The 14,756-nt window shown below is 40.6% G+C and overlaps 1 protein-coding gene across 2 annotated transcripts in view; it reads right to left on the reverse strand.

Moving 5' to 3' along the window:
* Positions 1-14,756, reverse strand: part of LGR5 (leucine rich repeat containing G protein-coupled receptor 5) — a 124,388-nt gene that overhangs the window by 59,599 nt on the left and 50,033 nt on the right. For both annotated transcript variants that reach the window (XM_032347029.1, XM_032347028.1), the window contains exon 2: positions 8,615-8,686. In XM_032347029.1, the coding sequence (XP_032202920.1) occupies positions 8,615-8,686 (72 nt within the window). The remainder of the gene's footprint in view (positions 1-8,614; positions 8,687-14,756) is intronic.

Raw genomic sequence — 14,756 nt, forward strand, 5'->3', positions numbered from 1 at the left:
AGCTCTGAGTCGGGCTCCATGCAGAGAGTCTGCTTGAGATTTCCTCTCTCCCTCTCCCACTGCTACCTCAACTCTCTCTAAAAATAATTAAACAAACAAATAAATAAATAAACAGATAAATAAAAATTAAATCCAGCCATTTCTTTGAGTATTTTTTCCCCCCAAAGATTTCATTTATTTGAGAAGCAGCCAGCAAGCACCAGCAGGGGAGGGGCAGAGGGAGAAGCAGGCTCACCGCTGAGCAGGGAGACTGACCCTGGGCCCGATCCCAAGAACCTTCTTTGCATCCTCTTCTTTGGGTGCTTTCAATAGGCCAAGCACAGTGCTTTGAAGCATACAAGCAGTATCTACCTTTTATTAGACAATTTGTAAGTGCCAGGTACAATGTTAAGTACTTTACATACATCGTGCTATTTATTATAAAATCACATTAAACAACATGATTGATTACTCCCTTCATACAGAGGGGAAACTGAGTCTAAGAGAGTTTATTTGCTCACACTTACGTAGAGAAGTTTACACAAGAGAATTTGATTCAACATAGCGTTTTGGCTCAAAAATTTGAGTTTTTAACCATTACTTTGGATAAAAGTAGGTTCATCTGGAGCTTAGATGGTCAGGAAAAATCAGTCTAAAACAGGAAGAACATAAGGACACAAATGGCTGTACCACTGGGGTTAAGGCCACAACAGAATTGTCCTCACTGCATCTAACTCAGATTCCTCCACTGTCCTCCAGACCCCGTGCAATGGTATTGCTCTCACCACTACAACTAGGGATCTTTCTTTCCTGCTAGTCCCCATCTTAATTCTCATCCTCTAAACATAGATGTGACTCAAGTTTCTGTCCTCACACCTTTTCTTTTCTCCTATAGTGGGTCTCCAACTTTGTCATTTCCCGAGAAGCCACAAAAATTCTGATTCCCAGGCCCCAACCCAGATTTAGTGAATCAGAATTTCTAGGGGGGAAGGATTCAGGAATCTGTATTTTAAAATAATAGCCCAGGTGATTTTAATAAGGGTAGAGAGCCACACTGGGAAACACAGAGCCTGTACCTTTTTTCAAGATCTTTATCTATTCCAGCACCTTCAAAAACAACTCTTTTTGTTTTGTTTCGTTTTTTAGAAGGAGAGAATCTCAAGCAGGCTCCATACCCAGTGCAGGGCTTGATCTCACAACCCTAATGTCATGACCTGAGCTGAAATCAAGAGTCAGATGCTTAACCGAGACACCCAGGCACCCCCAAAATCACCTCTTTGTAGACAACTCTGCAGTCATCATTTCTAGAACAGACTTCTTGTACCCCAGACCCCCATTCCAACTGTTAGTGACATCTCTATTGGGATGTCCTATTGACACCTCACACGTAGTACATCCAGAACCAGACATCCTCTGCCTCCAGAATATCAGTTGTTCCCCTTGAATTCCCTGTTTCACCGACTGCGCCTCACGGGTCCCCTGGCATCTCATCTCATGACTCACAGTCATCTCTCACCTTCAAACTTCCCTTTTGGTACCCATATTCAATCAGCTTATGAGTCCCTGTCTGTCTTCCTGGATAGGACGCTTCCGTATATCCCAGTGGGTCTCAGCCCACCTGTAGGGCTTCAAAAAATACTGTCTGGGTCCCCACTGAGACCCATTAAATCACAATCTCTAGGAATAAGCCCCAGTAATTAATAGTTTTAAAAATGCTCCAGGTGATACCAGTGCCTATGCAAGGATGGGATAAGTTCCGCCAGAAGCCTTTATGGTCTCCATCCCTAGAAAGGATGATTCATTTGTTACTTGTTGGGAGAATTAGGAGAAGAGATTAGTTAAAGGGTTTTAACAGTTACCCAGAAAAGACAGTAAGAACCTGACCTATGTGGTGATGAACTAGGGTCAACATTTGGGAAAGACAGTGTGGAATCATGAGCCCTGGATCTGGGAAACTGGACGATTACCAGTGGAAGAACTACAGAACAAAGGAAGTGAGTGACGGACACAGTGATCACAGGTTTGGATACGAATGCCGAGGGCAAGGTGGAGAGGCGGGAGAAAAAGCGTGGTGAGGGGCTGAAGGCAATCTGGTTCTGCACTTGCTAAGTTTTAAAGTATTGGTGGGGTAGGTCGAAATGCCACTTGGCAGATGATTCTCCAAGAGTGGTCCCTGGACTCGCAGTATCAGCGTCCCTGAGCATGTGATACAAATGCGAATTCTTGACTTCTCCCGCACTCCGCCCCACTTCTAACCTGCGGAAGCAGCTGTGGTAGGGCTCAGCGATGTGTGGTTTAGCAAGCACTCCAGATGACCCCGATCTCACCAGAAGTCGAGAACCACTTGCCTAGAGTAGTGGTCCTCAAATGTAACATGCATCAAAATCACCCGAAAAGCTCATTAAATTTCTGACTCACTAGGTTAGAACGGGGCACAGAATTTGCATTTCTAACAAATACACAGGTGGTGCCAATACTGCGGGTCTAGGGAACACACTTTGAGAACCACTGGTCTAGCAGTAAAAGACAAAAGAACTCTGAACTAGAAATATTGATTTGGTGACCATCTATCTTAACAAAAATAGTTCAACTTTTGGGTTTCTTTCCCAGATGACCGCAGGTGTTTTCTAATGGGTCTGTAGCCTCGTATCAGGTTCCTCTGCTTCTCTAAGTCCCCGGTCTCTTTGGCATACACAAATCTTTTAAAGTCACAAGTCCCATTATTTCACCAGCTGTACACAACCCTCCAATGGCTTTCCATTGCTCTTATTTGAACTCTCTACTTAGCCTGACTGGTTAGGGTCCTTGCCTTTCTCTCCAACTCATCCGGTGTCAGTCCCTCTCCCTCTCACTCAATTTCAGTCACAACGATCTTCTTCCATGTCTACAAACGTGTCACATTCTTTCCCACCTCAGGACCTCCACTCACACTATTCTTTTGCCAGAAACATTCTACTCCAGCTTTTAGGACCACCAACTTCCCTTCATTCTCCTGATCTCAGTTTAGATGTCATCTTCTTAGAGACACTTTCCCTCCTTGTCCTCTCTTGTTATTTATTCTTGACCTGTGTTTGTGTCCATCATCACTCTCGTTACAATCATCAAATATCACGGCGCTAGTTTCCTCATTTACTGTATCTCTCCGACTAGAGCGGGGACCTGTTGAATGAGCTAGTGAACCACAGTAGGTCCCATGTTCCCAGTGGCTCAGTAAATATGTATTCAATGAATGAACTGAAAGTATCTGAGAAAAGAGACAATAAAATGATGTGCAATAATCTGGGGAATGTCTACATTTTATAGGAGTTGTGAGTGGAGGAGAAAGGATGCTAAAGAGAAAAAGAAGAGGAGCCAGAAAAATAGGGCACGTTCAGAACACTGCCCAAAACGTCATAATGAAAGTTACATACACGTGTGCGCGCACACGCAAGGACAGATATCTAAATGTCTATCTCCAGCTATACAGACAGACGTTCGGGAGAGAACTAAAATAACTGCCATGAAATAACATGGAGAAAAAGAGTTTCTAAGAGGCAGTGTTTTTCATCATTTGTCAGATCCACGAAGACGAGAGACCAAACACTGTGACAAAGCCAAAGGGCAGGGAGAGCCTTCATGGGCATGAAGGTGTTTTCACTTTGCTAACACATCCAATATGTGACTTACAGGTTACCAAAGTTCTTTCATCATCATTTCATTTGATCCTCAGGAAAAAAATCTCAGAGGACAGGCAGGACAGCGCTCACCATTTTCAGCAACATGATGAGGAAGTAGAAGTAACAAGCGTAGATTCTGCTCTCGGGAAGTTTGGTGGTATTTCTCATTACAAATTTCATCTGCAATAATCAGTATTACTATTTATATAGAGATTCCTCAAGGCCAACCATAATATGAGCAAATAGTTTCAGGGAACAATAGTAACATAAAAACAGACCTCCCTAGAGCTTCTCATGTTTCTTTGACGGCTAAATCGAGTATTTGATTCCAATAGCATCAGAATCTGGAAAGATTTTAAAATACTACTCGGAAACAAAGGCCTCCAACTCATACTGTTTAAAATGGTAACAGTTCATTTCCCCCTCTGGTTTAATCAGACACACGAATCTAAGTTTAATGGGGCCTGTAGATGTCAGCATTAGGCACGCTCTGCCATTAGCTCCTAAAACATCTGAACACGCTCCAAGGGACCAAATGTAGGCTCTTCTGTTTGTCTAAATAGCGAACATTAACGTAAGCCCCTGGTAGAACTGAATCAACAGAACCGAGAGAGACACTGTTGGAGAGAAATACAATTAGTGCTCAGGATGTTCAAATTCGGTAAAGAACTCTTCTGTGCTGATCGTATACATCCATTAAAGCTCACAGTTCGAAACAGCTTTTCTTTCCTAAGTCCTGGATCCCTGGGTTACCACAAAATCAGGCTCAGGAAATAGGAAAGGAAGAGGTCAGAATCTTCTCGAAGGTGTTCTCAGTTTACTAATAGAGCTCGGTACGTGGATTAGAATTTAGCAAAGTTCTCTCATCATCCTTTCATTAGATTCTCAGAAACATCTCCAAAGGCAGCCAGGGCAGCTCTTACCATTATCCCCTGAGGCCCAGGGAGGTCAAGTGGATTATTAGCTAGTAAATGGCAGGGACGGGCGTCCAGACACTGCGCTTTTCTCTCTATACGGCGCGGCCTTACCACACTCAATTATGGTTTTTGTTTTTTGTTTTTTCCAAGAGGAAAAGGCTCTCCTTCCCCTTGCAGCAATAGGACATTTGGCCTATGCTTGTCTGGTCACCATGTAGATTTAAAAAAATAAGTTAACAGAGGTTAAACACGACTTGAATGTGCCAACATACATGGCCCAGGTAGTAAGCATTCCCGCACCTCAGGAGGGAGAGGACACCATTCAAAGTGATGCCTCTTATTCCTTCTAAATATTTGCCTCAGGCAAACACCTTCTCCAGGGCTATAATATACATATATTTCTAAACACTGACTCAGTAAGTACCTATAGGGCTTTATGGATTCTTAAGAGGATTTTAAAACCTGACACCTTTGTCTAGCTCCAGGGATGGATGAGGGATGAATTATGGCTGTCTACAGTTTGTAACACAGTTAAATGATTAAATCAGGGAAATGATTAAGTGTGGGTGATTTGTGCGAATGGGAAGAGTAACTTGCCTTTATTAGTAATGATTTTTAAAAAACTGAGTTTTGTGGCAGGAGTTTTATTAATATCATTAATAGTATCAGTAGCAAAGTCCCATTTTATGGCTATTAAATAAAGCGTAGAGACAAGCTGAATAAACTGAATGAAAATACTTCTAGAATAGTGCTCTACCGTCGTAACAAAAGATACATACACACACACACAATGACAGATCTCTAAATGTCTGTATCTAGAACATATGGGAAGGGGAAAAAAGAGAGAGAGGGGAAAACAAACCAAAGAGAACAAACTGAGGGTTGCTGGAAGGGAGGTGGGCAGGGGGATGGGTTACATGGGCATTAAGGAGGGCACTTGGGATGAGCACTGAGTATTGTAGGTAAGTGATGAATCAGTAAATTCTTCTCCTGAAATCAATTTTACACTACAGGTTAACTAACTAGAATTTTTTAAAAATTTGGGGGAAAATAATGTCCGTCTTTAGCTGTATGACTGTCATTTGCTAGTTCTGATAGTATACTATATAAAACAAATGGCTTAAGTGTATGCATGCTCTTGTAAAATATTCACTAAGGTTTTGCATCTGTTGAGCAATGCTAAATTGGCGATACGTTATATCTGAAAATTCTGATGATATTTCTCCATTGTCAACAATAGGTGATGGTAGTAAATTAATAACCTGAATATCCAATCTCATCCACTGGGTAGACAGCTCTCTCTCTTACTCCCTCTTTTTCATCCCTCCACACATGCACAGACAGGCAAAGATATATGACAGAACTATCATTACAAAACTTGGTTTAAACAACACTTTCAAGAATTCAACTGTGGAAACCACTGTTCAGGTACTATTAGGGAAAATAAAAGCACAGAAGAACTACGCATAATTCCTAATGCTCCCTCTACTTTCTGAGTGTGGCTTTGAAGGTGAGGTTGAATCTTAGCCTTGCCTCTTGTCACTGCATGATCTTGAACCAGTTCCTTAATTTTCTCTGTACTTCATCTTTTTTTTTTTTTTCGGAATCTATGAAATGGGAATAATAAGAATATCTACCTATATGGTAGATATGTTAGGAGGGTTTGTGGGAAAAAGTGTATAAAACATTTTGAACATGCATGGCACAGACTAAACTATGATTGTTGTCATAATATAATACTATTTTGAAGACCTCATACTCTAGAAGAGAATAAAGAGTTATACGTAGCTAAGTCTAGTAGAAACTATCTGCAGCATAACAGAGGCATAATTGCAATGCTCTACAAAATAGTTGCTTTTTTGTTATGGTTTGTTTTGTTTTAAACACACCACCCCCCAAATTAGCCTTGGGAACAAAAGAATAAACCAAGCAGAGTTGATCATTTCTCCAGATTCTATAAATACTATCCCCTTTTGCTGCGAAATGAATAATGATGTCTTCAAAACATCAGTCAGATGCAACACAGAATTATATATGAGAAAGTGGTCTAGCTTTTGAATTATGCTCGGCCAGCTCAGCAGAGGGAATTCCAGAAGAGAATAAAAAACTAGAATGAATAGCCCTTTAAGGGTCTCCTCTATTTCTGAAATTCTATGATTTCACGGTCAAGACGCTTAATGGAGTTTCCAGATATAAATATAAGACAATACAGAAAAATATCTTTTTCAAATGGTAGTTCCCTCCCTCTTTTTTTTTTTTCCCCTTGACTTTTCTCAATGATCTTTTGAAAAACTGGCCTTGGAACAGAATTAACATTTACCTCCTGAAGAAAGAGGAGTTATTTAGAATGAGTTGGGGTCACTGAGGGAGGAATTCTATTAAACAAAGTCCTTGGGGAAAGACTTTATTGATTCAGTTTGGGGTCTAAAGTGGAGGGGCATGTTGACACAGAACAGAAGCCTTGTACCATCGCGTAGTGTAAGGAAATGACAGAAGAAAGCATAGCAAATACACACTTTCAAAATGTGGGGTTGGGAGTGCACATAGGACCAAGCCTTGTGTATTAATTATGGTGAGGAAGGGAAGATGAGAAGGATGGAAATCAGGAAAAAACCCTAACTGAAAGTTGCTAAAGGTAGTCAATAGAAATTTTGGCTAATGTCTACCATGTCTGTTGCTTTTTCCTAAGGCAGCTAACTTGGATGAGAAGCTCATTTTACATGTTTTGCTTTCTCGGTATTCATTTGTTTATCAAAAATGTATTGATTATTATCACATACAAGCCATGACTAAGATAGACAAGGACTCAGCCCTGATCAAGGTTACTTTTTAGCCATGGAAATGGCGAGAGAGAAAAGGGGAAAAGAGGAGTGTGGACAACCCAGAGTGAAAAACTCTGATTGATCAAAACTTGCTGCAGTCTTGTCATCTGAGCTTCCCCAACATATTCCTGGATAACAACCTGGGCATATGGACAACTGACTTCAGTGGTTAGACAATAGCATTTGCTAAAAATATAAGGCTATCAAAAATATAGATAAAACCCTAAGGGGAGAAATCTGAGAATGTCATCCTCTTGCAAAGGGAAAAGATTGATGCACTGTAATCTGGGTATGATGGAACATTCTTCCCACTTCTCGGGGTGGATCACACAGTGCATCAACCATTTAAATTACTCCCCAGATTGGACCCTGACTTTTGGATTTATAAAGGAAGTATTTTCAAAAGAGGTCATTGCCTACACAATTCCTTTAATCAACAGTCAGAAGATGTACTCAAGGGATGGTGCCAAACTCTCTTCATGAGGACTGCGATGGCACACGGCTCCCTTCGTCTCCATCACTCCAAAGGGTAAGAGGATCAAATGAATTTTTAAACACACATTTTTGGATTATACAGTTCTTTTTCATCTTCTGGAAAGTGATTACGAGACTTAATCAAGACTCCTCTGTGTATCATTAGCTAATTTTAGCTTCTTCCTTTTTAATTTTTTTTACAGGGAGTTTGGAGAGCCCAGTTTGAAGTCCTCTGTGGATTTCATGTTTTTCTGTTCAAGCCTTGAGGGAAGCTAAATTAAGAAGTAGGAAAATAGTAATTAAAAGTGATTAGGACAAGAAGTTTTGGTGCTACGGAATGTGGACTTCATTCTCCCCGTCACAACCCGAACCAAGCGGCAGTTTTTGGTTTTGATTATAGCTTTACTTGCTATTTTAATAAACATGAACCGGTATTCAAACTTTTAATATCCTGCCGCTTAACTATTTCCAAAGAGACATCCAGGCCTCTTAAACTGCCTTTGTTTTAAAATTTTAATTTGTTTGGCTCAAGTCTCACCTTAGAAAGTTGTAGCCTCATGGTCAACTCCTTTATAAGTTGATTTCCAGAATCTTAGGCAATTTCTTTTTTTCTTCCCTCCCAACTAAGTGTTTCCTCATGTGCCAAAATTGTTGGTGCTGACAGCTTTTTTGCCTTGTTTTATCTGGTTCCCACAGTGAGTGTGAGGGGCAAACCCAGGAATGTGCTCAGTGTTGACTGGACGCATCACTACTACGCAATACTTACAACTCCTCTAGGAAGCGGAGGCTGTACAGGGGATTCGGGGGCAGCTGACTGATGTTGTTCATACTGAGGTCTCTGGAGAGGAAAACAGACAGCACGTGAGAAGCGGCGTCCGCCACCACCAGGGAATCCAGCTGTTCCCTCCACACATTTTCAAGCAATACTTTCGCTTGACCAATGAACCGCTGTTTTGCATCTTAAAGATATTCCTTACCGCCCCCAGCTCCCAGCTCCCACCCCAGCCCCAGCCCATCTCGGGCTCTCTGTCAAATGAGAGCCCCTAGGACGGGCTCCTATGAATTCAGAACGATTTAGACCATTCATGGGCATGATGGCAGTACTTCACGTTGAAAATTATGGAAGTAGGACAGCAAAGGAAACAGACATAACTCAACCCTAGACATAACCCAACTTCAGTTCTTGCTTTGAATTTTGTGACAAAGAGAAATGCCTTCCCCTTGCAACTCTCTGCAAGTCCCACTTCTGGGGGCTGTAAGCACCTTGTAAAAACAAATGTTTGGATTCAAAGAAACTTAAAAAAAACAAAACAAAACAAGACAAAAAGCCCATTCCCTCCTTCTAACATGTTCCCTTTGCAGGTTCTCAGATTGCATTAAATAAGTGAAATGAACCATAAAACAAGGGTGTAATGTGATCCCGCTTCGGAGCACACTTCCTGCTGGGCCCGCACAGTAGTTCCTGGCACAGGAAACAACAAGCCACTTCGGGTAGAACTCAATCAATTTTTGTTTTAAGGGAAACTCCGTGTAATGCGATTTTATTCTGTTTTTACTTTTCTATTTCTTGACGGTCTCCCACATAACCCTACAGCGTCACTGATAGATGCCATCTGTATCTCAGAGGACAAAAGACCGGTGGCGGGACAGACTGTCACCAAGACCAGCTAAAACTTTATGTGATAGTCGGCTGAAGACTGACTTAAAACATGACTGCTTGCTCAAACCTGAAGGTTCAGATTCTATTAAAAATTCATTATAATCTCAGATCAGGTGTACATACTTAAAATTTATCTCAAGATAAGACAGTGAACTTTCTTTTTATTTATTATTTTTAGAACTGACCTAATTGGCATATGACATGGTAGTAATTTTAGGTGTACAACATAATGATGTGATTGATATATATATATATATATATATATATATATATATGATTACCACAATAAGGTTAGCTAACATTCATCGCATTTACATTTTTTTTTCTTGTGAAGAGAACTCTTAAGATTTACTCTCCTAGAAACTTTTGGATAAACAATACAGAATTATTAACTATATTCACCCTGCTGTACATTACTTCCCCAGGACTTTTTTATTGTATAACTGGAATTTTGTATCTTCTGACCACCTTCATCTATTTCACCCATGAGCTTTTTAAAAAATCTGGATTATTCCAATTATTTAAGTGGTCACACCCATAGCATCTAACCGGCTGTTGTCAGTATAGAGTGCTTGGTTTCTTTATCAAATATTAACTGTTAATCACTGATGATTAAGAATGCAGGGATTGATCATTTACTCTTTAAAAAGTGACTGAAAAGTCACTAGCATGAATAGGAAGATTAAAATATTCAGTTAAATATTTCAGAGTATGGTAAAAAGACAATTATACATTTTAATATCTGCCACTGAACACTTATATAGCTGAGTAACATGCTATATTCTTAAGCTAAAATTAAACGATGTCAAAAATATACACTAAAATTTTTTGGTTTTCCATATATTGAATATCTGGATGGTTTTCTCATGCTCTCTAGGTAACAGTGGCAAATAACTGATCAGCAATTTAAATCTGTTGTGCAGTTACTTCTCTGAAGTAGCAAAGTTGTTTAGTTCAGTTCACTGAACAGACATGTATAAAATTAATCAATGAAGTTTCTGGATTCCTCACAGGGACCATATAATGCGGGCAAAGACTTGGTATTTCTTAGGTACTCACTTATTTTCTCATTGATATCCCACTTATTTCCTAAAAGAATCAAGATGGTTTGCTTTCGGAGCATGTTTATTAGCAACCAAGATCCAACCAGTTTCAACATGAAGACAGCTGGTACGGAGAGCACTAAGTTTCCTCTCCTGTTATATTTTTCTGGGTGATGTGCAAAACAGTACGGGACACACATCCCTCTCGTGTATATGCCGAAAGCTCTAAACAGAATGAGGACATTTACATTTAAGGAGATTCATAAACATTCCACATGACTTTAATATTCACTATCCTATCTCAGTTTCCTGGAAGTGAAGCTTATATAAGTCTACACTCTCAGAGTCCCCCCGGAACACTTGAGATGGAGGAACGGTGGAGAGAGCAAAGCACTGTCAGTGTAGAGAGTCTTAGGTTTGAATCCTGACCTCATTCATCAGCTGCATGATCTTGGGAGAAATGATCTCCATGTGGCAGGTTTCCCTATAGTTAAACTAGGGTGTCTCTTCCTTAATAGTTTATGCTATTAAACTCTTGCTAGCTGTTTCCAATCAAAAGAGAGCGACTTATTTCTTAAAAAGAGGAATCTCTCTTTCCTAAAAGGAATTAATAACTTCTCTGTGTTACCTGATATTGGGGATCCTCTTAGAAAATGAGCAAATCCTGCTAATCCATTCCTTTACCATTTGTTTTCGAGTAAGTTTGTTTTCTTTTTAAAAGATTTTATCTATCTATATATCTATCTACCTATCTAAGAGAGAGAGAGAGAGAGAGAGAGAGAGGGAGGGAGAGGGAGAAAGAATCTGAGGCAGACTCCATGCTGAGTGCAGAGCCCAGTGTGGGGCTCAGTCCCACGACCAGGAGAGGATGACCTGAGCTGAAACCAAGAGCTGGATGCTTAATCAACTGAGCTACCCAGGCGCCTCTTATATTTTCTTTTAGAGAGCTTCTAAGCAATGCATATAAGCCTATAGCAGAAAACAACTTTTCATATCAACCATCTAAGGTAAAATGAAACAGACCTCTAAAATATAAATTCCAAGCAGAGAAGATAAAAAGGAATTTGTCTGTATTTACTTTTTTTCATTCCGTGTTCACCTTTGCATTGATGTTCAAATGGAATAGTGGTCCTCTAGTTTCCCAAACTAAACTATCCATGGTGAAATACTGATTTTTTAAGATTTTGAATTTGCTATGGGTTTATAATTTAAAAAAGTAAAATAAAATAAAATAAAATAAATTACTAGAAAAGGGAAATAAAAACACTAGAATGAGTAAAACAGGAGCTCAATATTTTGTTACGTGATTCAGTAATTTTTCAATTACTATAAAAGTTTCTAAACTTTACTCTCAAAAATTTTTTTTAAAAGATTTTATTTATTTATCTGACAGAGAGAGACACAGCAAGAGAGGGAACACAAGCAGGGGAAGTGGGAGAGGGAGAAGCAGGCCTCCTGCTGAGCTGGGAGCCCAATGTGGGGCTTGATCCCAGGACGCTGGAATCAGGACCTGAGCCAAAGGCAGACCCTTAAAGACTGAGTCACCAAGGCGCCCCTTTTACTCTCAAATTCTTATCTGTTGTGGATCATAAAAAACAACCATGTCCTGGGAAGGACACTTCCCTGGACCGCTCTTTGATTAGCAATGCTCTTCTTGCCTTTATGTCAATTTTGAGTTAAAAATGATAGAGTAAGAACATTAAAACTCTGTACAAAAATATTCTCTTTCTTACTTAAATTATTTGTAAACATTTATTTTTAGTATTTGGTCCTTCTGACCCCTGGAATGCATATAACTTTAACACCAAATCAGGAGATCGTAAGATAAATTTCCAAACCTGTACATTACTGATTTTTTAAACTATGATTTTAAAAGGTGGCCTCATGTTGCTCCACATTTTTGTCTATGACTCAGTTTCCTAACATTTGTGAAACAATGTAATGGATTTCTTTAATTTTTTCATCTTTTGCCAAAATGTTGGAATTAATTTTGAAGAAGTGGTCACTATGGACAAAGATTTCATAAGACATGGAAGATTCGTTGTGACAAGATGGTCAAATATGTTTGGCCATTCTTCCCTGTCTCTGACCCTACTCTTGCCGATGCTGTGTTAATGGCCGTGTCTGGAAATCTGTAATAGGGGTTGAAGAGCTCAGTGGGAGCAGTTAACTCTATATTGGAATCACCGCAGGACCTTTACGGAATATTGATGTCTGGGTCCCATCCCCAGAGTGCCTGAGTTGATGGGTCCAGTATGGACACTGGGATGTTTAAAACCTGCCCTAGTGATTGGAATGTTCAAGCAAGGCTTAGAACCACGGCACAGGAGGAACCCTAAATTCCCAGATGAGAGCTTTGAGCTCTACAACTCACTCAGAGTTTAGGAGGCCTAATTGTTTCCTAGAAATAGAGTTCTGTCCTAGCAGACAGTCTCTCTCTCTTGCAAATGTCTTTGTTGTTTGCAACTCTATTGTTTTTCTTCATTTGACAAATCTGAGTTGAGCATTAATTGTGGGTAGGTCTAGGGACACAATGGAGAATCAATCCAAGTCAGCTTCAACTTTTCCCTTTCCTCCTGTCCCTACGTCCATAAAGATACCCAGTATTAATTCTATAGAACTTTCTTCTGGATCTGGCCTCCCTTCCTTCTTCTTGGCTTCTATGTTTGGTCAAGTCCCTGTTACATGAATAACCCTTTTGTTCTTCCTGCTTACTGTGTCTCCTCATACTGTGTCTAGGTCACCTTCTGTACCATGGCCAGACGGGTCACCCCAAAAAGCCCATCTATCTGATCGTCACTCCACTCAGACCCACTGTTAGCCAATAAGAAAGGCAAACCCTCAGGTGTATCCACAGGAAAAGGAGTCTCCTCTGGAGTTGGGCATGATGAATTACAGAAAAGCTCTTTGCACTGAAGCAGCAGAACAAGGTGACTAGTTTGCAAGCAGAGCTTGGCCTGGAGTTCAGTCCCTTCGGAGGAGTCCCTGTGCAGGGCAAACCTCCCAGCTCTAGCCATATGGACCTCCTCCATCTGAGAACTTTGGCTGGCTCCAGACCTCTTAGAGGAACAAATACCCAAACTATTTAGGCTCTTCATGATTTGGCCTAACGCATGTTTCCACCTTGATTTCATGTCACTTTCCTCTATGCAGTGTGTGGTCCACTTATATACTTGAAATTCTTGCTGTTCCCCTTTGCATCTGTTTTTCACATGTGATTCTCTTTCCCTAGAATGCATTAGCTTCTCTATTTCCAAATTCCTACTCCTGTGCTCCCCCACCCTCCCCTCACCCCCATTTAAGATCTAGCTTTACGGACCCTTGTGTTCCAGTCTTTTGTCTTTCCAGCTTAGTCTTCTATTTCAATCTCTGGTCCTTTGATACTTCCAGTATTAGAGCTTTGTCTTAGCCTAAGAACCTAGCTTACATCATGCATTGGTCACCTGGATCACTACCTCACCAACACCCTCAACCTCCTGGTCCCTTGTCTTTTGTTTCATTCTCCTGGCAAAATCCCAGCTCTGGAAAAACACCCTAATTCATTTTCTCTGTTCCTAACCCAGGGTACTGAGTGCTACTAGAAAAGAGAAACTCACAAATGTGCCGACTGGGGACTATAAATTCATGGTCTTTGTGGGTTCTCAACACTGCTGCACAATTCTGTTATTTGTGATTGCTCAATGTACTCCCTCAGGAACTGTGGCCAATCTTGACCACTTGCTTCAAACCTCTTAATCAACGACTCCCATCATGATACACCTTCCTTCTCACTTCATGAAAACAACTGAGATTCTTTAGACCACCACACATGAAATAAACCGAATTCTGGTTCTTTTTTGTACCCTGCTTACTATACCCATACTTTTCTACTTGCTTAGCCTTGCTGATGGGTCCCATCCCCTCTAGGATGCCATAGCTCATTACTCATGAATAATACCTCCCCCCCCTTTTTTTTTTGAAGATTTTATTTATTTATTTGACAGAGAGACACACAGCAAGAGAGGGAACACAGCAGGGGGAGTGGGAGAGGGAAAAGCAGGCTCCCTGCTGAGCAGGGAGCCTGACGTGGGGCTCTATCCCAGGACCCTGGGATCATGACCTGAGCCAAAGGCAGACACTTAAAGACTGAGCCATCTAGGTGCCCCTGAATAATTCCTTCTACTTCCTCTATTTTTTTTTTTTTTAAACCTATTCTTCCCCTTTGG

Source organism: Mustela erminea, chromosome 6 (assembly GCF_009829155.1).
Source record: "Mustela erminea isolate mMusErm1 chromosome 6, mMusErm1.Pri, whole genome shotgun sequence".
Classification (NCBI taxonomy): domain Eukaryota; kingdom Metazoa; phylum Chordata; class Mammalia; order Carnivora; family Mustelidae; genus Mustela; species Mustela erminea.